Genomic DNA, 25,211 nt, shown 5'->3' with positions numbered 1-25,211 from the left:
GAGCTCCAGACGAAAGCACTTTGTTGAGCTAAGAGAGCTGACATGACAGACGGGAAAGAACAACAAAACACGGATTCTGTATGAATGGGAGCCGAGGCGACGTGAAAGGCTACAAGATATGCTCGTCAATTGTGTAGGACTGCATTTTACTTTGTGTACATAATATATAATTAACTTGGCCACATATTACTGGAAAAAAATGTAATTGTAAGTTATTCTTTTTCAATAATTTGATTCAGAATATGTATTTTTTCCTTCCTAAAATACAGTAAAATGCTTGCTTGTATTGACTGGAAATAAAAATGAGTATAATTTATTTTGTTGTTATGTATTCCTACTATCGATATCTAATTTTTTCTGGAAGAAAATGATAAATACTTGAAACAATCTATCTAAAACAGTGGTCCCCAACCACCGGGGAAAATAAAATATATATATATATTTTTTTTTTATTTATTTATTTATTTATTTATTAAATCAACATAAAAAACACAATATATACATTATATATCAATATAGATCAACACAGTCTGCAGGGATACAGTCCGTAAGCACACATGATTGTATTTCTTCATGAAATTTTTTATTTTTATTTTTATTTTTTATTTTTTATTTTTTAATGTCAACCCCCTCCCCAAGCGCAGCTACAAAAAGGTTGGGGACCACTGATCTAAAACATATACTTATATAAAAAAAATATGTTTCTTATAATTTAATCTAAACATTTGTTTGTCTTAAAATACAAGTAATCGCTTTCCTTGAATTAGTTTTTCCCCCCCGACATTTAAGACCTTGATATAATTTAATGAACATTCTGACTAATTAATGTAACTCAATAAAATTGTAATATTTTCCAATCATATTTTTTTGAATAAAGATACAATTCAAATTCAAATGTACGGTAAAATTGGTAAATAAAAAAATAGAAAAAATAAAAAAGTAGAAAAAATAAAATAAAAAATTGGTAAATAAAAAAAAATTTAAAAAAAATACAAATAATCTAATTGAATAAAATTTAAATACTTTCAATAATATTTCTTTATTAAGATGAATTATACATGTAAAATTGTACTTAAGTAGGTTCATTTTGAAATGGTAAACTTTGTAAAAATAAATAAATTAATTAAAATACAAAAAATATAGTTGAATTACATTTAAATAATTTCAATCATATTTCTTAAATAAAGATAAATGATAAATGTAAAATTGTACTTAAGTAGGTTCATTTTGAAATGGTTAACTTTGTAAAAAAATTTAAAATAAATTAAAATACAAAAAATCTAGTTGAATTACATTTAAATAATTTCAATCATATTTCTTTAATAAAGATAAATGATAAATGTAAAATACAATTGTACTGAAGTAGGTTCAAATTTAAATGTACGGTACAATTGGTAAATAAAAAAAAATACAAATAATCTAATTGAATTAAATTTAAATACTTTAAATACAATTTCTTTATTAAGATAAATGATAAATGTAAAATTGTACTTAAGTAGGTCCATTTTGAAATGGTAACGTTTGTTAAAAAAAAAAAATATATATATATATACATATATATATATATATATATACATATATATATATATATATATATATATATATATATACATATATATACATACATATATATACATATATATACATACATATATATACATACATATATATATATATAAATTAAAATACAAAAAATCGAGTTGAATTACATTTAAATAATTTCAATCATATTTCTTTAATAAAGATAAACGATGAATGTAAAATTGTACTTAAGTAGGTTCATATTGAAATGTATGGTAAACTTTGTAAAAAAAAAAAATATATATATACATACACAAATAATCTAATTTAATTAAATTTAAATAATTTCAGTGATATTTCTTTAATAAAGATAAATGATAAAGGTATAATTTTACCCAAGTAGTTTCATATTAAAATGTACGGTAAACTTTGTAAAAATAATAAATAAAAAATACAAATTATCTAGTTGAATTACATTGAAATAATTTCAATCATTATTCTATAATTAAGATAACTGATAAAAGGTAAAATTTGAAAATTTGTACTTAAGTAGGTTCATATTATAATGTAGGGTAAACTTTGTAAAAAATAACTACATAAAAAAAAAAATGCAATCATGTTTCTTTAATAAAGATAACTCATAAAGGTAAAGTTTTTACCTCAGTAGGTTCATATTGAAATGTATAGTAAACTTTGGACAAAAACTAAAAAATAAAATATAAACTAAAAAATTTAATAATGAAGACTTTTATTAAATAACAAATTCTATATCAAGTATTTTAATTTAGAACGTTTTAAATTGCATTTATGAACTTTAAAAAAAAAAAAAAAACCCAGGTCAATGCTTGGGTTAACAGAGAATGTCGACGTGTTCTTTTCCACTAATAATAACAAGGTTGAGATAGTTTACGCAAAAAAAAAAAAAAAAATTGTATTAAATGAACAAAATCCTGTTATTGAACATGTTTTAAACCATTGAAATGATGTCAATAAATAAGCATCTGATGTTGGGATGATTGAATAATAATTTAATAATTAATAATTGGCTGAAAAAATGTTTTTCTTATTAACACTCCACTTTTTTGCATTTAAAAATAAATTAGAGCTGTCAAAGATAGTGTGTCACCTCATGAGATTAATCGCAAAAAAATGTTGCATTAATCAAATAAGTACACCGATTAATCACGCACATTTATTTTGACTGCACATGCTCCTTTACCTTGGTTACCTGTGATTAATCATGATTAATCCACATTCAAATGTTTGATTAATTGGATTTAACAACATATATATATCAAATAAGTTTGTTTTTGTTTTCCAGTCCAGCCCATTTGAATATGTCTGGCTAATGGAGGGATGGGGGCGGGGGGCTACAGGTGTCTTGCTCAGGGGCACGTGGACAAAGACAAACACGTGCACAGACATGCTGGAGAACTCACCAGTCGCAGCGCGAAGAAGAGAATGAGGAGAAGTCCACATGACAGCATGGACAGGCCCAGCAGCAGCACCAGCGGCTGATACTGGCTGATGCAGGAGAACTTGTGGTACAGCGCCTCATTTTTCACCTCCTGGTCGTTGAGCAAGTATTTCCCTTTGGCCGGCATGGCTCACACTTCTCACTGACGCATAGCAGAGGAGCCTAAAAAAAGCCTTAAAAAAAAAAAAAAAAGTTCTTTGTCCAGTCGTCCTAGCTCATGGTGCCCGAGTCAAAGTCCAGTTTTTCCCTGGCTGTGGCATCCCGTTGCCGCGTCGCTCTCAAAGTCGCGTCTCCGTCCACTCCTGCGGTTGTTTTGTAGGGTCTGTCGTCTGTCCGCCGTCTTCATCCTCTGCCGGCTGCTCTCTTTAGCCGAGAAGGGTCAAAGACGCAAGAGGGGGGTGGGCCTCCATAATTGGAAGCATTCAGTCCACGTCAAGGATTCAAGGATGGTACCTGGACCGAAGACAATCAAAAGAGAGGCTTTACTTTACCAATCAGTCAGAGCAAAATGTGTTCCATTTCCCAAATGCTTTTTGACGTCATGTTAGAATTCATGTTTTACCCTCAATGAACCGCAGCTTGCCTGCAGCACTCGTGCAGCCCCAGACCGCTACACTTCTACCGCCATGCTCAGCTGTTGGCAAGACACTCTCAAATCTCCAGAAAATGCCAAAAGACCAGTTGGAGTCTCTACAGTTGTCATACGCCACGCTCTAGGAGCAATGTGTGTTCGATGCCACATGGATGTCCTTCAAAGACATGATAGTGCATGATATGCTGCGTGCTGCTAAGCCTCACCCAACTCAACAAGATGGGATCATGTTGTGCTTGTTGGAATTTATTGAAGTTAATTTGTGTCGTCATTACAAAAGCTTTATTTTTTTGACATAGAATTTATGTAACAGAATTTTGGTCGTTTGAATTTTGTGAAATTCATTATAAGTCTGATCCCGATGACCCGTAGGGGTCTCCGTTTTAAAAATGTAAAAAATATTTTTATTTAAATATATTCATTTATTATTCAACCCTTATAATAATAATAATTATAATAATAATAATAGATTTTATTTGTAAAAAGCACTTTACATTGAGCAAACAACCTCAAAGTGCTACAGCGTATCAAAATAAAAAGATAATAAAAAATAAATAAAAATAAAAACTAGAACAGCCAAATAGCTAAAACTAGTATGCATATATCTAAAAAAAGGCCTTTCCATAAAGAAGGGTTTTTAAGCCTTTTTTTTTTTTTTTTAAAGCATCCACAGTCTGTGGTACCCTCAGGTGGTCAGGGAGAGCGTTCCATCTTTATCAACTTCTATAAGTCTATAAGTCAATATAATCAATATTTAATGCCTTTTTTTGTCTTGTTTTTTATGGCAAAAACACTAAATACCCCCCAAAAAATTCCAAGTGGAATATTTGATGTTTTAGCAGTCTTAAATAGGACAATAATTCATAACATCATTGATCTTAAATTATAATTATTTTTTTTTAGCAATGACAGTTTTCTAAAACAACAAAAAATACCACTAAAATTATTGGAGATCCAAAAGGGCCGCAAACATACTGTAAGTGTTAAAAATTTGTCATACCTTTTTTTTTTTTTTTTACTTTCATCACTTAAGTCTCAAGGTTAACTTCAGATCTGTCGATAAGTTTTTATTATTTTTTAATGTCTGTTTTTTGCGGGATTTTTTTTATTTACAAAACTGTCGTTGCTTATAAAATATTATTAAATTGAAATCAGTGATATTATTAATCATTGCCCTATTTAAGACTGCTAAAATGTCAAATATTCCACTTATAAATCCATCCATCCATCCATTTTCTACCGCTTGTCTCTTTTTGGGGTCGCGGGGGGTGCTGGAGCCTATCTCAACTGCATTCGGGCGGAAGGCGGGGTACACCCTGGACATTGCATATTTAGTGTTTTTCCACATTGAAAAACAAGAAATGCTGAAAATGTAATATTTGATGTAAAGTAATAGGGCAATAATTCATAATATCATTGATTTCAATTTAATAATATTTTATGAGCAACGACTGTTTTCTAAATTTAAAAAATCCCACAAACAATTTTTTGACATAGAATTTATGTAACTGAATTTTTGGCGTTTGAATTTTGTGAATTTTAATTTTAAGTTTGATCCCGACGACCCGGAGGGGTCTCCATTTTGAAAATGTTAAAATAGTATTTAAAAATATCAATTTATTATTCAACCCTTAAATCGCTATGTCAGCTTCAGGTCTATATGTCAATATAATCAATATTTTATGCCTTTTTTGTCCTGTTTTTTTAATGGCAAAAACACTAAATATGCAATATTAATAAGTGGAATATTTGACATTTTATCAGTCTTAAATAGGGCAATAATTCATAACATCATTTATTTTTTTCATTATTATTTTATGATCAATGACAGTTTTCTAAAACAATTGTATTTATTTAAATTGTATTTAAATAAATAAAACAAAACATTTTATGTTTGTTTTTTGTATTTTATGCTATTTTGTCAAAGAAAACAAACAATTTCCACATTGAAAAACAAGAAATGCTGTAAATGTAATACTTGATGTAAAGTAAAAGCAGTCTTAAATAGGGCAATAATTCATAATATCACTGATTTCAATGTAATAATATTTTATAAGCAACGACAGTTTTCTACATTAAAAAAAAAAAAATCACACAAAAATGTTTTTGGCGTAGAATTTATGTAACTGAATTTTTGGCGTTTGATTTTTTGTGAACTAAATTTGAAGTTTTTAATCCTGACGACCCGGAGGGGTCTACGTTTTAAAATTGTTAAAAATATTATTTAAAAATATTAATTTATTATACAACCCTTAAATCTCTATATCAACTTCAGGTCTATATGTTAATATAATCAATATTTTATGCCTTTTTGGTCTTGTTTTTTTTTGTGGCAAAAATACTAAATATGCAATATTTACCCCACCAAAAAAATTCAAAGGGGAATATTTGATGTTTTATTAGTATTAAATAGGGCAATAATTCGTCATAACATTGATTTTAATTTATTATTTTTTGAGCAATGACAGTTTTCTAAAACAAGAAAAAAAAAATACCACAAAAATTATTGGGGATCCAATTTTTAACATAAGTGTTAAAAATAAGTCTTACTTTTTTTTCTTTTTTTTTTTACTTTCAACACTTAAGTCTCATGGTTAACTTCAGATCTATCTGTTGATTATGTTTTTAGGATTTTTTAATGTTTGTTTTTTGTATTTTATGCCCTTTTGTCAAAGAAAACAATTTCCACATTGAAAAACAAGAAATGCTGAAAATGTAATATTTGATGTAAAGTAATAGCAGTCTTAAATACGACGACGGAGGGGCGGGGGGACCAGTACTTTTTAGAGGCAGTATAGTACCGAATATAATTCGTTAGTATTGCGGTACTACACCAATACCGGTGTACCGTACAACCCTAGTCTCGAATAATGATTGTGAACAAAATTCCAAAGTGCAGTTCCCCTTTAAAGAAAAAGCCCTGTGTAAGTGTCGAAATTGCAACTTTTTCTCGTTACATTTCACCTGTATGCTCTTTTCTTTGACTTTTTAATTTAAAAAAAGAAATTTTTTGTTTTAGAATGTGCCGCGGGCCTTTAAAAAAATGTGCCGCACTTTGGATTCTCCTGAACTACAGCATGCAGGTGTCAAAAGTGTGTGCTGTCATGTTTATTAACCTTCCAAGTAGGGGCTACATTCCCGTCATCCCAATCAGCCCTTCAAAGTCATTAAGGGAACACAATCGGAGTGAAGTAGTTCAAGCATCGCCGCTTTTTGATTACCAGCCGCGCTGTGATGTAGCGTGAGGTCACATGGTCACCGGGCGGTCAGAATGCAATGTGCGTCGTTATTAATAACAATAACCGTCCCCACACTCCTGTCAGATGCCACTATTTATTACCGCGTAGGACCTTTTTGTCTTTGTCCGGTCAGCCGGCGCGGAATCAGAGTCGTTTTTGTGTGCGGGTTGTGCATTGTTTGTGTCACTCTGGTCATCGGCCATTATTTGTTATCCACGCTGCATTTCCACGGAAAAGCTGAACAGAAACAGTGGTTGTACTACTTTTTAACACCAAGTACAAAACCCAAAACCAGTGAAGTTGGCACGTTGTGTAAATGGTAAATAAAAACAGAATACAATGATTTGCAGATCATTTTCAACCTATATTCAATTGAATAGACTGCAAGGACAAGATATTTAACGTCCGAACTGAAAAACTTTGTTATTCTTTGCAAATATTAGCTCATTTGGAATTTGATGCCTGCAACATGTTTCAAAAAAGCTGGCACAAGTGGCAAAAAAGACTGAGAAAGTTGAGGAATGCTCGTCAAACACTTATTTGGAACATCCCACAGGTGAGCAGGCTAATTGGGAACAGGTGGGTGCCATGATTGGGTCTAAAAGCAGCTTCCGTGAAATGCTCAGTCATTCACAAACAAAGATGGGGCGAGGGTCACCACTTTGTGAACAAATGCGTAATCAAATTGTTGAACAGTTTAAGAACAACATTTCTCAACCAGCTATTGCAAGGAATTTAGGGATTTCACCATCTACGGTCTGTAATATCATCAAAAGGTTCAGAGAATCTGGAGAAATCACTGCACGTAAGCAGCATGCCCGTGACCTTCGACCCCTCAGGCGGTACTGCATCAAAAAGCGACATCAGTGTGTCAAGGATATCACCACATGGGCTCAGGAACACTTCAGAAAACCACTGTCAGTAACTACAGTTTGTCGCTACATCTGTAAGTGCAAGTTAAAACTCTACTATGCAAAGCGAAAGCCATTTATCAACAACACCCAGAAACGCCCCCGGCTTCTCTGGGCCTGAGCTCATCTAAGATGGACTGATGCAAAGTGTAAGAGTGTTCTGTGGTCTGACGAGTCCACATTTCAAATTGTTTTTGGAAACTGTGGACGTCGTGTCCTCCGGACCAAAGAGGAAAAGAACCATCCAGATTGTTATAGGCGCAACATTCAAAAGCCAGCATCTGTGATGGTATGGGGGTGTATTAGTGTGAAGGCACCATTAATGCTGAAAGGTACATACAGGTTTTGGAGCAACATATGTTGCCATCCAAGCAACGTTATCATGGACGCCCCTGCTTATTTCAGCAAGACAATGCCAAGCCACGCTGTTCTTAGTAAAAGAGTGCGGGTACTAGACTGGCCTGCCTGTAGTCCAGACCTGTCTCCCATTGAAAATGTGTGGCGCAATATGAAGCCTAAAATACCACAACGGAGACCCCGGACTGTTGAACAACTTAAGCTGTACATCAAGCAAGAATGGGAAAGAATTCCACCTGAAAAGCTTCAAAAATTGGTCTCCTCAGTTCCCAAACATTTACTGAGTGTTGTTAAAAGGAAAGGCCATGTAACACAGTGGTAAAAATGCCCCTGTGCCAACTTTTTTGCAATGTGTTGCTGCCATTAAATTCTAAGTTAATGATTATTTGCAAAAAAAAATGTTGTTTCTCAGTTCGAAAATTAAATATCTTGTCTTTGCAGTCTATTTAATTGAATATAAGTTGAAAAGGATTTGCAAATCATTGTATTCTGTTTTTATTTACAAATTACACAACGTGCCAACTTCACTGGTTTTGGGTTTTGTACATTATACAGTGTAAATCTGCACTTGACCAAAGTAATAGAAGACAAATATCCCATACACAATGTGACATTAACACGCTAAAGTGCTAAACATTACAGTCGCGTTTTAACAGCGGCGTCGTGCTGGCTTAGCTTAATCGCTAACCAAAAAAAAAAACAAGATTTAAACTCCCACATCTGTAACTGACTGACCAATAGTTGGCTAGATGCCATGATGTCACAAAAAGGCGCCACTTTGAAACCAAGCGTCTTACCTCAAAAGTGCGGAAAATTATTTTTCTCTTGTTTGGTGCTGATTAACAGCTTCACTATTAGACTATATCAAAAAACCTATTTTACATAATGAGATTCTGAACTTGTTTTGACAATTTAGTAAAAAATAGGAATCCAAAATGCGATGTTCCAAATAAGTGTTTGATGAGCATTCCTCAACTTTCTCAGTCTTTCTTGCCACTTGTGCCAGCTTGAAACATGTTGCAGGTATCCAATTCCAAATGAGCTAATATTAGCAAAAAATAACAAAGGTTCTCAGTTCGAACGTTAAGTATCTTGTCTTTGCAGTCTATTCAATTGAATATAAGTTGAAAAGGATCTGCAAATCATTGTATTCTGTTTTTATTTACGATTTACACAACGTGCCAACTTCACTGGTTTTGGGTTTTGGACAATAAAAACATATTTGGCTGAGCACGGAGGAACCAGGTGAGAAAACACTATCACAATCATAACTTGCTTATTCCTCAACTCGACTTTATTTTCACCTTTGATTTATTTTTTTTCCCTACTTTGTGTCCGTCTAACAACTTTGTTCCACTATACAAACAAAAACCACTGCTTGTATAAAACAATGTAGCAAATCACGTCTTGAGAAAGTAAAAAGAGAAGCATCCATCATTGTGTCTAAAGCTCATATTTCCAGCTCAATAAAAGTGTTGTTTTAGAAGCGAGGGCAAACTACGTCCACAACCTCCAGAGAAACAACGTGGACTTTGCGCCGCTGTCAATAGAAACCTCATTTCCTCCGGCCGCTTAATATGGCCGCATGTGTATGGCTTCATGTTTGTCCTTCACGTAACAACCGCAACAGATGCTACGTGCCATAAAAAGGAACACATGCTCCTTCACAAAAAAACAAAAAAAATAACACATTTATTCTATGCTGACGAACCACCATAAATGAGGCTCATCGTAACGATTGACGCTGGGAATTTACGCCGCCTTTTCACCGCTTCTGTCAAGCCGTGCATCAGGGAGACAATGCGAGGGGAGTAAAAAGCGGCGAGCGCAGAGAATAGGTGGTGGGCGAACGCGGCCTCGTCTTACCAGCAGCTGCTCTGTGTGAGACGCACGCTACACTCAAACTGACACACCTTTTTACTGTGTATGGCTGCATAATATTTCTTTATGGTCACATACTCATGCTATACAGCAGTTCAAACACCAGAAAGAGGACCCTTGGTGTACAAGTACACCTCATAGCAGCTATTTAACAGTATGGATATGGATGGGTCCTGGATGATGTCATTTATGCCATGTTCCAACAGTAATATTTGTGCTGATGGCCGGTTTATGAGCACTAAATATAAGAATGAGTGTATAATGCTCCAATAACATGTCGCTGTTAGTCTATGACGATGACAATAACAAAAAAACTGTTTTCCGCAGCTAAAAACAGTAGGCTTCGCTACACATCTTAAAGTAAAGTCTGGAGCTCTGCCTTGTCCATGTAGGCCTATTTGCATTACTTTAGTTGTATTCAGGTTTTAGTCATATACAGTAGGATAAAAATAGTGTTTTTCCCATCCATCAAACCATCCATCCATCTTCTTCCGCTTATCCGAGGTCGGGTCGCGGGGGCAGCAGCCTAAGCAGGGAAACCCAGACTTCCCTCTCCCCAGCCACTTCGTTCAGCTCTTCCCGGGGGATCCCGAGGCGTTCCCAGGCCAGCCGGGAGACGTGTCCTGGGTCTTCCCCGTGGCCTCCTACCGGTCGGACGTGCCCTAAACACCTCCCTAGGGAGGCGTTCGGGTGGCATCCTGACCAGATGCCCGAACCACCTCAACTGGCTCCTCTCGATGTGGAGAAGCAGCGGCTTTACTTTGAGCTCTCCCCGGATGGCAGAGCTTCTCACCCTATCTCTAAGGGAGAGCCCCGCCACCCGGCGGAGGAAACTCATTTCGGCCGCTTGTACCCGTGATCTTGTCCTTTCGGTCATAACCCAAAGCTCATAACCATAGGTGAGGATGGGAACGTAGATCGACCGGTAAATTGAGAGCTTTGCCTTCCGGCTCAGCTCCTTTATCACCACAACGGATCGATACAGTGTCCGCATTACTGAAGACGCCGCACCGATCCGCCTGTCGATCTCACAATCCACTCTTCCCTCACTCGTGAACAAGACTCCGAGGTACTTGAACTCCTCCACTTGGGGCAGGGTCTCCTCCGCAACCCGGAGATGGCACTCCACCCTTTTCCGGGCGAGAACCATGGACTCTGACTTGGAGGTGCTGATTTTCATCCCAGTCGCTTCACACTCAGCTGCGAACCGATCCAGCGAGAGCTGAAGATCCTGGCCAGATGAAGCCATCAGGACCACATCATCTGCAAAAAGCAGAGACCTAATCCTGCAGCCACCAAACCAGATCCCCTCAACGCCTTGACTGCGCCTAGAAATTCTGTCCATAAAAGTTATGAACAGAATCGGTGACAAAGGGCAGCCTTGGCGGAGTCCAACCCTCACTTGAAACATGTCCGACTTACTGCCGGCAATGCGGACCAAACTCTGGCACTGATCATACAGGGAGCGGACCGCCACAATCAGACAGTCCGATACCCCATACTCTCTGAGCACTCCCCACAGGACTTCCCGAGGAACACGGTCGAATGCCTTCTCCAAGTCCACAAAACACATGTAGACTGGTTGGGCAAACTCCCATGCACCCTCAAGGACCCTGCCGAGAGTATAGAGCTGGTCCACAGTTCCACGACCAGGACGAAAACCACACTGTTCCTCCTGAATCCGAGGTTCGACTATCCAGCGTAGCCTCCTCTCCAGCACACCCAAATAGACCTTACCGGGAAGGCTGAGGAGTGTGATCCCACGATAGTTAGAACACACCCTCCGGTTCCCCTTCTTAAAGAGAGGAACCACCATCCCGGTCTGCCAATCCAGAGGTACCGCCCCCGATGTCCAGGCGATGCTGCAGAGTCTTGTCAACCAAGACAGCCCCACAGCATCCAGAGCCTTAAGGAACTCCGGGCGGATCTCATCCACCCCCGGGGCCTTGCCACCGAGGAGCTTTTTAACTACCTCAGCAACCTCAGCCCCAGAAATAGGAGAGCCCACCACAGATTCCCCAGGCACTGCTTCCTCATAGGAAGACGTGTTGGTGGGATGGTGGTCCAGAATCGCTTCGAAGCCGTCCGGAAGTCGTTTTCCATGGCTTCCCCGAACTCCTCCCATGTCCGAGTTTTTGCCTCCGCGACCGCTGAAGCCGCACACCGCTTGGCCTGTCGGTACCTGTCCGCTGCCTCAGAAGTCCTAATAGCCAAAAGAACCCGATAGGACTCCTTCTTCAGCTTGACGGCATCCCTCACCGCCGGTGTCCACCAAGGGGTTCTAGGATTACCGCCACGACAGGCACCAACTACCTTGCGGCCACAGCTCTAATCAGCCGCCTCGACAATAGAGGCGCGGAACATGGTCCATTCGGACTCAATGTCCAGCACCTCCCTCGTGACATGTTCAAAGTTCTTCCGTAGGTGGGAATTGAAACTCTCTCTGACATGAGACTCTGCCTGACGTTCCCAGCAAACCCTCACAATGCGTTTGGGCCTGCCAGGTCTGTCCGGCATCCTTCCCCACCAGCGCAGCCAACTCACCAGCAGGTGGTGATCGGTAGAAAGCTCCGCCCCTCTCTTCACCCGAGTGTCCAAAACATGAGGCCGCAAATCTGATGACACAACTACAAAGTCGATCATGGAACTGCGGCCTAGGGTGTCCTGGTGCCAAGTGCACATATGGACACCCTTATGTTTGAACATGGTGTTCGTTATGGACAATCTGTGACGGGCACAAAAGTCCAATAACAAAACACCGCTCGGGTTCAGATCCGGGCAGCCATTCTTCCCAATCACGCCTCTCCAGGTTTCACTGTCGCTGCCAACATGAGCGTTGAAGTCCCCCAGTAGAACGAGGGAATCACCCGGGGGAGCACTCTCAAGTACTCCCTCGAGCGAATCCAAAAAGGGTGGGTACTCTGAGCTGCGGTTTGGCGCGTAAGCGCAAACCACAGTCAGGACCCGTTCCCCCACCCGAAGGCGGAGGGAAGCTACCCTCTCGTCCACCGGGTTGAACTCTAACATGCAGGCTCTGAGCCGGGGGGAAACAAGAATTGCCACCCTAGCCCGTCGCCTCTCACTGCCGGCAACGCCAGAGTGAAAGAGAGTCCAGCCCCCCTCGAGAGAACTGTTTCCAGAGACCTTGCTGTGCGTCGAAGTGAGTCCCACATATAAAATAGGTAAAGAAGTAGGCTTTGCTACACGTCTTAAAATAAAGTCCGCAGTTTTGCAATGTCGGCCTACTTGTATACGTCCAGGACACGCATCTAGTTAGATCCGGGTTTAGGTCAAATTGGATAAAAATACACCCCACAAAAAAAAAGGTAGAAAAGGTAGGCTTCACTACACATCTTAAAGTGAAGTCTGGGGCTCGACCACATATTCAACAACTCCAAAACATGCATTTAACTGCATTCTGTTTGAGTCAAAAAGGGGGGAAAATAAAAATAAACGTAAAAAAATAAAATAAAAAGCAGGCTTCGCTAATCATCTTAAAATAACGTCTGAGCATGTGTCATGTCCATGTAGGCCTCTTTGTATGAGTCCAAAACATGCATCTAGTTAGATTCAGGTTTAAATCACAAAAGATAAAAATGTTTTCCACAAAACAAAACAAAAAAAGAGGTAAAAAGTAGGCTTCGCTACACATCTTAAAGTAAGATCTGGGGCTTGCCCATGTCCAAGTATTAAAATAACTCCGCAACATGCATCTAATTAAATTCCTGTTCCAGTCAAACAGGGAAACAAATGTTAGACAAATAAAAAAAAGGGGGGGGGGGGGGGGGCGACGTGGTGGCTTTGCTACACATCTTAAAGTAGAGTCTGGGGCTCAACCACGTCCATGGACTTCTACTACTCCAAAACATGAATCTGATTGAATTCAGGTTTGAGTCAAATACGGGAAAAAATTGTTTCACACAAATAAAAAAGGGCAAAAAAGTAGGCTTTGCTACACATCTTAAACTAAAGTCTGGAGCTCTACCATGTCCATGTAGGCCTTTTTTTTGTTACATGCATCTAGTTAAATTCTATTTTAAATCACATAGTATAAAAATGTTTTCCACAAATAAACAAAAAAAATAAAAAGAGTAGGCTTCGCTACACATCTTAAAGTAAGATCTGGGGCTTGGCCATGTCCAAGTATTCATATAACTCCGCAACATGCATCTAATTAAATTCATGTTCCAGTCAAACGGGGGGGAAATGATTTACGCAAATAAAAAAGGGGCAGGGGTGAAAAGGCTTTGCTACACATCTTAAAGTAGAGTCTGGGGGCTCAACCACATCCATGGACTTCTATTATTCCAAAACATGAATCTGACTGAATTCAGGTTTGAGTCAAATAAGGGAAAAAATTGTTTCGCACAAATCAAAAAGGGCAAAAAAGTAGGCTTTGCTACACATCTTAAAGTAAAGTCTGGAGCTCTAGACCTCGTTTTATTACTCCAAAACATGCATCCAGGTAGATTCAGGTTTAAATCACAAAGGATAAAGAAAATTTCCTCAAATAAAGGTAATTAAGTAGGCTTCGCTACACATCTTGAAGTAAGATCTGGGGCTTGGCCATGTCTAAGTATTCGTATAACTCCACAACATGAATCTAATTAAATTCATGTTCCAGTCAAACAGGGGAACACATGATTTACACAAATAAAAAAGGAGGAGGCAGGGGAAAGGCTTTGCTACACATCTTAAAATATAGTCTGGGGCTCAACCACTTCCATGGACTTCTATCACTCCAAAACATGAATCTGATTGAATTCAGGTTTGAGTCAAACAGGGGGGGAAATTGTTTCACACAAATAAAGGGCAAAAAAGTAGGCTTTGCTACACATCTTAAAGTAAGATCTAGGGCTTGGCCATGTCCAAGTATTCATATAACTCCACAACATGCATCTAATTAAATTGTGTTCCAGTCAAACAGTGAAACACATGATTTACACAAAAAAAAACCAAAAAAAAAGGGGGGGGGGGCTTTGCTACACATCTTAAAATATAGTCTGGGGCTCAACCACTTCCATGGACTATCACTCCAAAACTAGAATCTGATTGAATTCAGGTTTGAGTCAAACAAAGGAAAAAATTGTTTCACACAAATAAAGGGCAAAAACGTAGGCTTTGCTACACATCTTAAAGTAAAGTCTGGTGCTCTCTGCCTCTTTTTATTACTCCAAAACATGCATCCGGGTAGATTCAGGTTTAAATCACAAAGGATAAACATGTTTTCCACAAATAAAGGCAAACAAGTAGGCTTCGCTACACATCTTGAAGTACAATCTGGGGCTTGGCCATGTCCAAGTATTCATATATCCACAACATGCACCTAATTAAATCCATGTTCCAGTCAAACAGGGAAAAATATTAAATATTAATATATAGATGAATATTTACACAAATAAAAAAGGGGAGGAGGAAAAAGGCTTTGCTACACATCTTAAAGTAGAGACGGGGGCTCAACCACGTCCATGGACTTCTATTACTCCAAAACATGCAGGATAAAAACGTTTTCCACAAATAAAAAAGGCAAAAAGTAGGCTTCGCTACACATCTTAAAGTAAGATCTGGGGCTTGGCCATGTCTAAGTTCATGTTCCTGTCAAACAGGGAAACAAATGATTTACACAAATACAACAGGGGGTGGGGGTCTTTTCTACACATCTTAAAATAGAGTCCGGGGCTCAACCACTTCCATGGACATCTATCACTCCAAAACATGAATCTGATTGAATTCAGGTTTGAGTCAAATAAGGGAAAAAATTGTTTCACACACATAAAGGGCCAAAAAAGTAGGCTTTGCTACACATCTTAAAGTAAAGTCTGGAGCTCTCGGCCTCTTTTTATTACTCCAAAACATGCATCCAGTTAGATTCAGGTTTAAATCACAAAAGGATAAAAATGTTTTCCACAAATAAAGGCAAACACGTAGGCTTCTCTACACATCTTGAAAGTAAAGTGTGCAAGTATATATATTACTCCAAAACATGCATGTAATTCAATTCAAGCTCAAGTCAATTATGACAGAAACCGAGTCACAAACAATAGATGAATAAAATGAGGCTTCACTACACATCTTAAAACAAACACGTCCATGTATGAGTATAACTCCACAACATGCATTTAGTCAACTTCAGGTTTGAGTCCAAAAGGATAAAAAAAAAACAAGTAAAAAGAGTCTTTTAGTGACGCAGCTTTAAGGTTACCATGGCGAAGGAGGCAAAAAAAACTCCATCTGTGTGGAAGCGAACAAGAGAGAGGGAAGGCAAGTGAGAAGGAATGAATGAATGAATGAATGAATGAATGAATGGTGGAGCTATTGTGCATTGACAAAGGTTGGCCATGGAGGATGAAGATGGAGGAGCAGCCTCGTCTCTCATCCGCTGGCGTCATGGCGTCCTCAAAGCAACTCGCCAACAAAACACCAACGTCACTCAGCAGCTGACAGTTGAAGGCTCACTAAACCTAACGTGTGCGTTCTAGAAACACAAGATTAGACCTCCTAGAACACAAGCCAGGCCTACCAAATAATGGCGAGCACTCAATGTTCCCTCTAATTTTTCATGTGTGTGAGCGAACGCAAAAACTCCCTGAGCATTCAGTGGAGCCCATGTGAGCGTAATCAGACGTGCACACTGTGGCTATACCAGCAGCACACCTGTCCCAAACCTGACTAAATAACAAGTTCAATCTACATCCATCCATCCATTTTCTACCGCTTGTCCCTTTCGGGGTCACGGGGGGTGCTGGAGCCTATCTTAGCTGCATTCGGGCGGAAGGCGGGGTACACCCTGGACAAGTCCCCACCTCATCGCAGGGCCAACACAGATAGACAGACAACATTCTCTTATCATTATAATCAAATGACAGCAGTCATTTCCATGAGGTTATTTTCTAATATAAGTGTTCAGGCCCACTTACAATGACAATAACAACAAATATTGTTTTTCATGAACTGTGTACTTGTATTGTTTGTGTGGGTGGAGGTCCTGCTTTGGAAATAGTTATTACCCCTTTCAGACATTGCATTTAGTTCCCATTAAAACATTCACATGTTGCACAATGAGATGTAAGCAGGGGATCATGTGTACATTCCTGCAACTTCCTGTTTGTAAAAAATATATTTTTATTAGTATTTATATAATATACTAACAGCATTTCATGATTAATATTTATAAATGAAGATTCCTAATAAATGACACTAGAATAAGCACACATTTGATTGGTAAATCATAGTGTAACGACCTGGAATGACACTTCATGTGTGGTGTTGGAGTTGTCCGACTTTTTGTGTGGCTGTAAACGCATCACTGGCTAAGTGCCATATGTGCATGTGTTGGCGCAAGTGAGAAAGAGCGAGTGGCTGCTGTTGATATAACAAAGTTGCTTTTGGTCTGGTTTGTACTGCAGAAAATGACCACTTTTGCTAGATATCATTTTTTTTACAAATGTTTTGGTGATGTGTTTATGGCCGACAATAAAGAGTTTTGCTCAGTAAAGTGATGGATGGAATTCATGTCCTCAAAGCGTCTCGACAGACGTTACAATATTTGAACAATGATGACGAAAACTGTTTTCTCTGTCGTGTCCGTGTGTCCAAAATTGTTATGCGCTTATTTTTTTGGGGATTTTGTGCGTGGCATAGATTTGCAGTGCGCAGAGGACGCTTGAGCAGTGCGCAATTGCACAGGCGCGCACCATAGAGGGAACGTTGCTCACGATACACGTAATTCTTTATTGTTCTTTAATGGTTAGCACTCACAATACAGGTAATTCCTTATTGTTCTTTATTGGCTAACACTCACGATACAGGTAATACCTTATTGTTCTTAAATGGCTAACACTCACGATACAAGTAATTTCTTATTGTTCTTTAATTACTAGCACTCACGATACACATCATTTCTTATTGTTCTTTAATTACTAGTACTCACGATACATATACTTCCTTATTGTTCTTTATTGGCGAGCACTCACGATACACAAATTCTTATTGTTCTTTATTGGCTAGCACTCACGATGCATATAATTCCTGATTGTTCTTTAATGGCTAGCACTCAAGATGCAGGTAATTCCTTATTGTTCTTCATTGGCTAGCACTCACGAAACATGTAATTCCTTATTGTTCTTTAATGGCTAGCACTCACGATAAACGTACTTCCTTACTGTTCTTTAATTACTAGTACTCACGATACACATACTTCCTTATTGTTCTTTATTGGCTAGCACTCACGATAAACGTACTTCCTTACTGTTCTTTAATTACTAGTACTCACGATACACGTAATTCCTTATTGTTCTTTATTGACTAGCACTCACGATAAACGTACTTCCTTACTGTTCTTTAATTACTAGTGCTCACGATACACATCATTCCTTATTGTTCTTTTATGGCTAACACTCACGATACACGTAATTCCTTATTGTTCTTTATTGGCTAGCACTCACGAAACATGTAATTCCTTATTGTTCTTTAATGGCTAGCACTGACGATAAACGTACTTCCTTACTGTTCTTTAATTACTAGTACTCACGATACACATACTTCCCTTATTGTTCTTTAATGGCTAGCACTCACGATACACATAATTCTTTATTGTTCTTTAATGGTTAGCACTCACGATACACGTAATTCCGTATTGTTCTTTAATGGCTAGCACTCACGACACTCATAATTCCTTATTGTTCTTTAATTACTAGCACTCACGATACACATAATTTCTTATTGTTCTTTAATGGCTAGCACTCACGATACACATAATTTCTTATTGTTCTTTAATTACTAGTACTCACGATACACATAGATAGATAGATAGATAGATAGATAGATAGATAGATAGATAGATAGATCTATCTATTTCTTATTGTTCTTTAATTATTAGTACTCACGATACACATACTTCCTTATTGTTCTTTATTGGCGAGCACTCACGATACACAAATTCGTATTGTTCTTTATTGGCTAGCACTCAAGATACATGTAATTCCTTATTGTTCTTTAATGGCTAGCACTCAAGATGCACGTACTTCCTTGTTGTTCTTTATTGGCTAGCACTCACGATAAACGTACTTCCTTACTGTTCTTTAATTACTAGTACTCACGATGCACGTAATTCCTTATTGTTCTTTAATGGCTAACACTCACGATAAACGTACTTCCTTACTGTTCTTTAATTACTAGTACTCACGATACACATACTTCCTTATTGTTCTTTAATGGCTAGCACTCACTATACACTTGTGTGTACACTATACACAAAAGTTCTACCATTAAACCAAAAAAAATGTCAAAACTACCGAAATGGCCCACGGCATTCTTTGATTTTTCAATGTGGCCCTCAGTGGAAAACGTTTTCAAAAAATATATATATATATATATATCAAAATTGTCCCGTTTTATCATTCAATCAATGTTTACTTATATAGCCCTAAATCACGAGTGTCTCAAAGGGCTGCACAAGCCACAACGACATCCTCGGCTCAGATCCCACATCATGGCAAGGAAAAACTCAACCCAATGGGACAATGAAAAAACCTTGGAGGGGACCGCAGATGTGAGGACCCCCCCCTGGCATACTTGCCAACCCTCCCGATTTTCCCGGGAGACTCCCGAATTTCAGTGCCTCTCCCGAAAATCTCCCGGGACAATCATTCTCCCGAATTTCCACCCGTACAACAATATTGCCTTAAAGGCACTGCCTATAGCGTCCGCTTTTCCTCCATACAAACAGCGTGCCGGCCCAGTCACACAATATATGCGGCTTTTACACACACAAGTGAATGCAAAGCATACTTGATCAACAGCCACACAGGTCACACTGAGGGTGTCCGTATAAACAACTTTAACACTGTTACAAATATGCACCACACTGTGAACCCACACCAAACAAGAATGACAAACACATTTCGGGAGAACATCCGCACCGTAACACAACAGAACAAATACCCAGAATCCCTTGCAGCACTAACTCTTGCGGGACGCTACAATATACACCCCCCCCCCCCCCCCCCGCTACCACCAAACCCCCCCATCTCCCGAATTATGAGGTCTCAAGGTTGGCAAGTATGCCCCCCCTGGGCGACCGGTGCAATGGACGTCGAGTGGATCTAGCATAATATTGTGTTTTAGAGTGGATCTTTAAGATAAAAAACAGCCGTGCACTCTTGTCATATAGATGATCTTTGATTGCGCTCGTGTTCTGATTGCCGTGAATGACAAACGACAGCACTTAGCTTTGCGAGTGTGCAGGTGTGTTTTTCAAATCCAAACCGCATTTGAGCAGGAAATGGCCGGGACTAATCCAATCCGCGCTACAGTATACCCATGCTGGATTGGTCTCATTTGGCTGATATCTTTTAAAAGCAAATTCTCTATCGTCTGGAAATCAACGGATCCTCTCCCGAGCTCCCTTCAACAAAACAAGCGGGTTTGACGTGAAGGACGAGCATGGGCGCCGCGCTCTCGCTTCCTCTTCCTTTTATTTGTCATTCCGCGCAATGGCAGCAGCATTTGAGATCAACACTGATACAGCATCCTGTTAATATCGTTATCTTTGGGCCGCTTCTTCACGTCGACGAGGCTAATTCGATATCGGGACACAGGAGGATGGCAAGAACCAGAGCACTAATCCAATCCCGCCTGCTCTTACATTAGTCACTGCTATGGAAATGCACCGTACGGGGAGCCTGGAATCTAAACCACATGGGCACAACTTCCGGTTTCCACCAGTCCCCCTTCGCTTTGAATGTTCTGAGCTCCTATTTTCATGCCAGTGTATAGGGCGCACCGGATTATAAGGCGCACTGCCGACGAGCGAGTCTATTCAGGTCTATTTTCATACAAAAGGCGCACCGGATTATAATGCGCATTAAAGGACTCATATTTTTATTTTTTTTCTAAACGTAAAACACTTCCTTGTGGTCTACATAACATGTAATGGTGGTTATTTGGTCAAAATGTTGCATAGATTATGTTTTACAGATCATCTTCAAGCCGCTTTCTGACAGTCTTATTTACTTCGACAGCGTCTTCTCCCCGTCATCTTTGTTGTAGCGGTGTAGCGTGCAAGGACGGGAGTGGAAGAAGTGTCAAAAGATGGAGCTAACTGTTTTAATGACATTCAGACTTTACTTCAATCAATAACGGATTTCCTCATCCGGAAACAACAACAAGGCCGGAAATGTGTCCCGTGAAAAACCGTCCGACCGGAACTCTCTAATAATTAAAGCTCCTTGGGTGAATAATGTACACTCACTACACCGGTATGTTTTAGCACTTTCATGGCGAGTTTACTGACGGGTATAAGTAAGAACTTTACACTACTTTATAATAGAAATGGCAACAGCGGAGGATGAATGTCCCAAAACAAGAAGATAGAGGGAAAAAAAAGCTTATCGACTACAGGCACGGACTACAAAGGTGGACTCGCGCACATTTTCAGAATTCATGCAGAACCCAAATATCAGCAGGTACCAGAAGGTAAGAAAAGTTGCTTTTGCATAATATTGTTCAACAAAACACCGGATAATGTCTTACCTTTTACACACACCATAATAATACTCGTAAGTTGAAGCACAGTACAATCCATCAAGCGGTGCGGCTTCGTAGCTTACCAAAGTCGTACTAAAACATTTTGATGGACTTTTGAGCGCCGTGTGTAATGTTCTATATTTTCAATGGCACATATAACATTTTGGTGTTGTTTACTTGAGTCATATTGCAGTCTACACGTATCTCTTGTGTTTGACTGCCATCTACTGGTCACACTTATAATTTCACCATGTACCAAATAAAATTGCTTTGAGGTCGCTAAGCAAAACCAAAATTATTCCGTACATTTGGATTATAATGCGCACTGTCGAGTTTTGAGAAAATTTAAGGATTTTAAGTGCGCCTTATAGTCCGGAAAATACGATACCTATACCTTCAGGAAAAACTTTGCTCTCAAGTACCACCACAATGACCAACTTTGAAATACAGTGGCGTAGCCGGCCTAACCTACTCAGTGGCCTAGTGGTTATACTGTCCGCCCTGAGATCGGTAGGTTGTGAGTTCAAACCCTGGCCAAGTCCTACCAAAGACTATAAAAAAAATGGGACCCATTAACTCCCTGCTTGGCACTCAGCATCAAGGGTTGGAATTGGGGGTTAAATCACCAAAATGATTCCCGGGCGCGGCCACCGCTGCTGCTCACTGCTCCCCTCACCTCCGAGGGGGTGAACAAGGGTGATGGGTAAAATGCAGAGGACAAACTTCTCCACACCTAGTGTGTGTGTGTGTGTGAGACAATCATTGGTACTTTAACTATAACTAAGTATTTCATAAGAACAAGGCAGGGGTTTTATTTAACAAATATATTTAATATTTTGGCCACTGTAACACTACCCGCAGTTTGAAAATAGGACAATAAAACACTGTACTTTAATCAAGTGATCCTAGATGGAGCCCGAGTACCACTACTGGTACTCTTGATGAGCTTCAAGAAGTAGTCACCTGAAATGGTTTTCACTTCACAGGTGTGCTTGAAGCTCATCGAGAGAATGCCAAGAGTGTGCAAAGCAGTAATCAGAGCATAGGGTGGCTATTTTGAAGAAAATAGAATATAAAACATGGTATCAGTTATTTCACCTTTTTTTTGTTAAGTATCTAACTCCACATTCATTGTTGTGATGTCTTCAGTGACAATCTACAATGTAAATAGTCATGAGAATAAAGAAAACTTATTAACTGAGAAGGTGTGTCCAAACTTTTGGCCTGTACTGTATATAAATGACATCTTGGTCTGGTTCCCTCTTATTTAGGTGCTGATTTTTTTTTTATGTCTAGAGTCTCCAGTCGCTACAGCTTAAGGTCACAGAACATACTTAGAATGTTTGTTCCTAGACGCAACACAAATCTTGGGAAAAAAAAGCTTTCAGATATGCTGCTCCATGGTCATGGAATAACTTACAGAAGGATCTGAGGTTACCTGAACTCATCACTTTGAGGGAATTTAAAAGAATGGAGAAACTTTCTATTTGGCATTATACTTCTTTTTTTTTAAAGTTGTTTTTTCTGAAATGTTTTGTACATCGTTTTTATGTCAATATATGCAAAAGGTACAAGCGGTAGAAAATGGATGGATGGATATGCAAGTAATTTATTCTTAATTGTGTGTGACTGCTGCTGTCTTCTGTTGTTTTTACATGTATTTCTCTGACTTGTTTTTGCTGCCCTCTTGGCCAGGTCACACTTCAAAAAATAGATTTTAATCTCAATGAGTTTTTACCTAGTTAAATAAAGGATATTGATTGACTGACAATGGGGTGTGTCATTTTGTAATGGGGAAGGATGTTAATGTCTCTTGTTTTCATGTTAGCCTTTCTAGCGAGCTAGCACCAGTCAGTCTGTGCACTGCAAAAAGTCAGTGTTCAAAAACAAGAAAAATAAATAAATAAATTAGGGGCATTTTACTTGAACTAAGCAAAATTATCTGCCAATAGAACAAGAAAAATTTGGCTTGTCAAGACTTTCGAAAACAAATAAAATTAGCTAACCTCAATGAACCCAAAAATACATTAAAATAAGTATATTCTCACTAACAAGTGCACTTTTCTTGGTAGACAAAAAAAAAAGTGACCTTTTTTGCTCAATATGTTGAAAAAATATTTTTAAATAAGTAAATGCTAGTGCCATTATCTTGACATAATGATATGCGCTCGGCATCATGATTTTTTTTTCATGCTTGAAATAAGAAATTATTACTTTAAAAAAGTACTTTTATACTTGTGAGTGTTGATGACACAGCTTTGCATCAGTTGGAATTCTAGTTTCAAGCATGTTTTACTCAATATAGGTCATAAAATCTCAGCAACAAGCTGTAATATCTTACTGAGATAATTTCGGACCAAAACCCTTAAAACAAGTAAAACACTAACATAAAATCTGCTTAGTGAGAAGAATTATCTTATCAGACAGAAAATAAGCAAATATCACCCTTATTTGAGATATTTAATCTTACTTAGATTTCAGTTTTTGCAGTTTGAGTTTATCAAAGTGCAGTTATCGATCATGTTTTTCAGATATTTTTATTTATTTATTTAAAACAGTAAGAACGGGGAGGTATAGCTCGGTTGGTAGAGTGGCCGTGTCAGCAACTTGAGGTTTCCAGGTTCGATCCCCGCTTCCGCCATCCTAGTCACTGCCGTTGTGTCCTTGGGCAAGACACTTTACCCACCTGCTTCCAGTGCCACCCACACTGGTTTAAATGTAACTTAGATATTGGGTTTCACTATGTAAAAAGCGCTTTGAGTCACTAGAGAAAAGTGCTGTATAAATATAATTCAATTCCATTTTTAATATATACATATATATATACACAAGCCAAAAGTTTGGACACACCTTCTCACCTTCGCGTTTTATTTATTTTCATGACTTTCACATTGTAGATTGTCACTGAAGGCATCAAAACTATGAATGAACACATGTGGAGTTATGTACTTAACAAAAAAAAGGTGAAATAACTGAAAACATGTTTTATATTCTAGTTTCTTCAAAATAGCTGCCCTTTGCTCTGATTACTGCTTTGCACACTCTTGGCATTCTCTCGATGAGCTTCAAGAGGTAGTCACCTGAAATAGTTTTCACTTCACAGGTGTCATAGTTTTGATGCCTTCAGTGACAATCTACAATGTAAATAGTCATGAAAATAAAGAAATCACATTGAAACGAGGTGTGTCCAAACCGTTCAAAAGTTTGGGGTCACATTGAAATGTCCTTATTTTTGAAGGAAAAGCACTGTACTTTTCAATGAAGATAACTTTAAACTAGTCTTAACTTTAAAGAAATACACTCTATACATTGCTAATTTGGTAAATGACTATTCTAGCTGCAAATGTCTGGTTTTTGGTGCAATATTTACATAGGTGTATAGAGGCTCATTTCCAGCAACTATCACTCCAGTGTTCTAATGGTACAATGTGTTTGCTCATTGGCTCAGAAGGCTAATTGATGATTAGAAAACCCTTGTGCAATCATGTTCACACATCTGAAAACAGTTTAGCTCGTTACAGAAGCTACAAAACTGACCTTCCTTTGAGCAGATTGAGTTTCTGGAGCATCACATTTGTGGGGTCAATTAAACGCTCAAAATGGCCAGAAAAAGAGAACTTTCATCTGAAACTCGACAGTCTATTCTTGTTCTTAGAAATGAAGGCTATTCCACAAAATTGTTTGGGTGACCCCAAACTTTTGAACGG

The 25,211-nt window shown here is 38.4% G+C and overlaps 1 protein-coding gene across 5 annotated transcripts in view; it reads right to left on the bottom strand.

The window, feature by feature from the left end:
* The window catches only part of adcy7 (adenylate cyclase 7), a 168,712-nt gene that overhangs the window by 93,206 nt on the left and 50,295 nt on the right, over positions 1-25,211 (bottom strand). For all 5 annotated transcript variants that reach the window (XM_062023525.1, XM_062023533.1, XM_062023521.1 and 2 more), the window contains one exon: positions 2,961-3,451. In XM_062023525.1, coding sequence (XP_061879509.1) covers positions 2,961-3,125 — 165 coding nt within the window. In that variant the 5' untranslated portion in view covers positions 3,126-3,451. The remainder of the gene's footprint in view (positions 1-2,960; positions 3,452-25,211) is intronic.

Source organism: Entelurus aequoreus, linkage group LG02 (assembly GCF_033978785.1).
Source record: "Entelurus aequoreus isolate RoL-2023_Sb linkage group LG02, RoL_Eaeq_v1.1, whole genome shotgun sequence".
In the NCBI taxonomy this organism is placed as follows: Eukaryota; Metazoa; Chordata; class Actinopteri; order Syngnathiformes; family Syngnathidae; genus Entelurus; species Entelurus aequoreus.
This window is presented reverse-complemented; position numbering and strand designations above follow the sequence as displayed.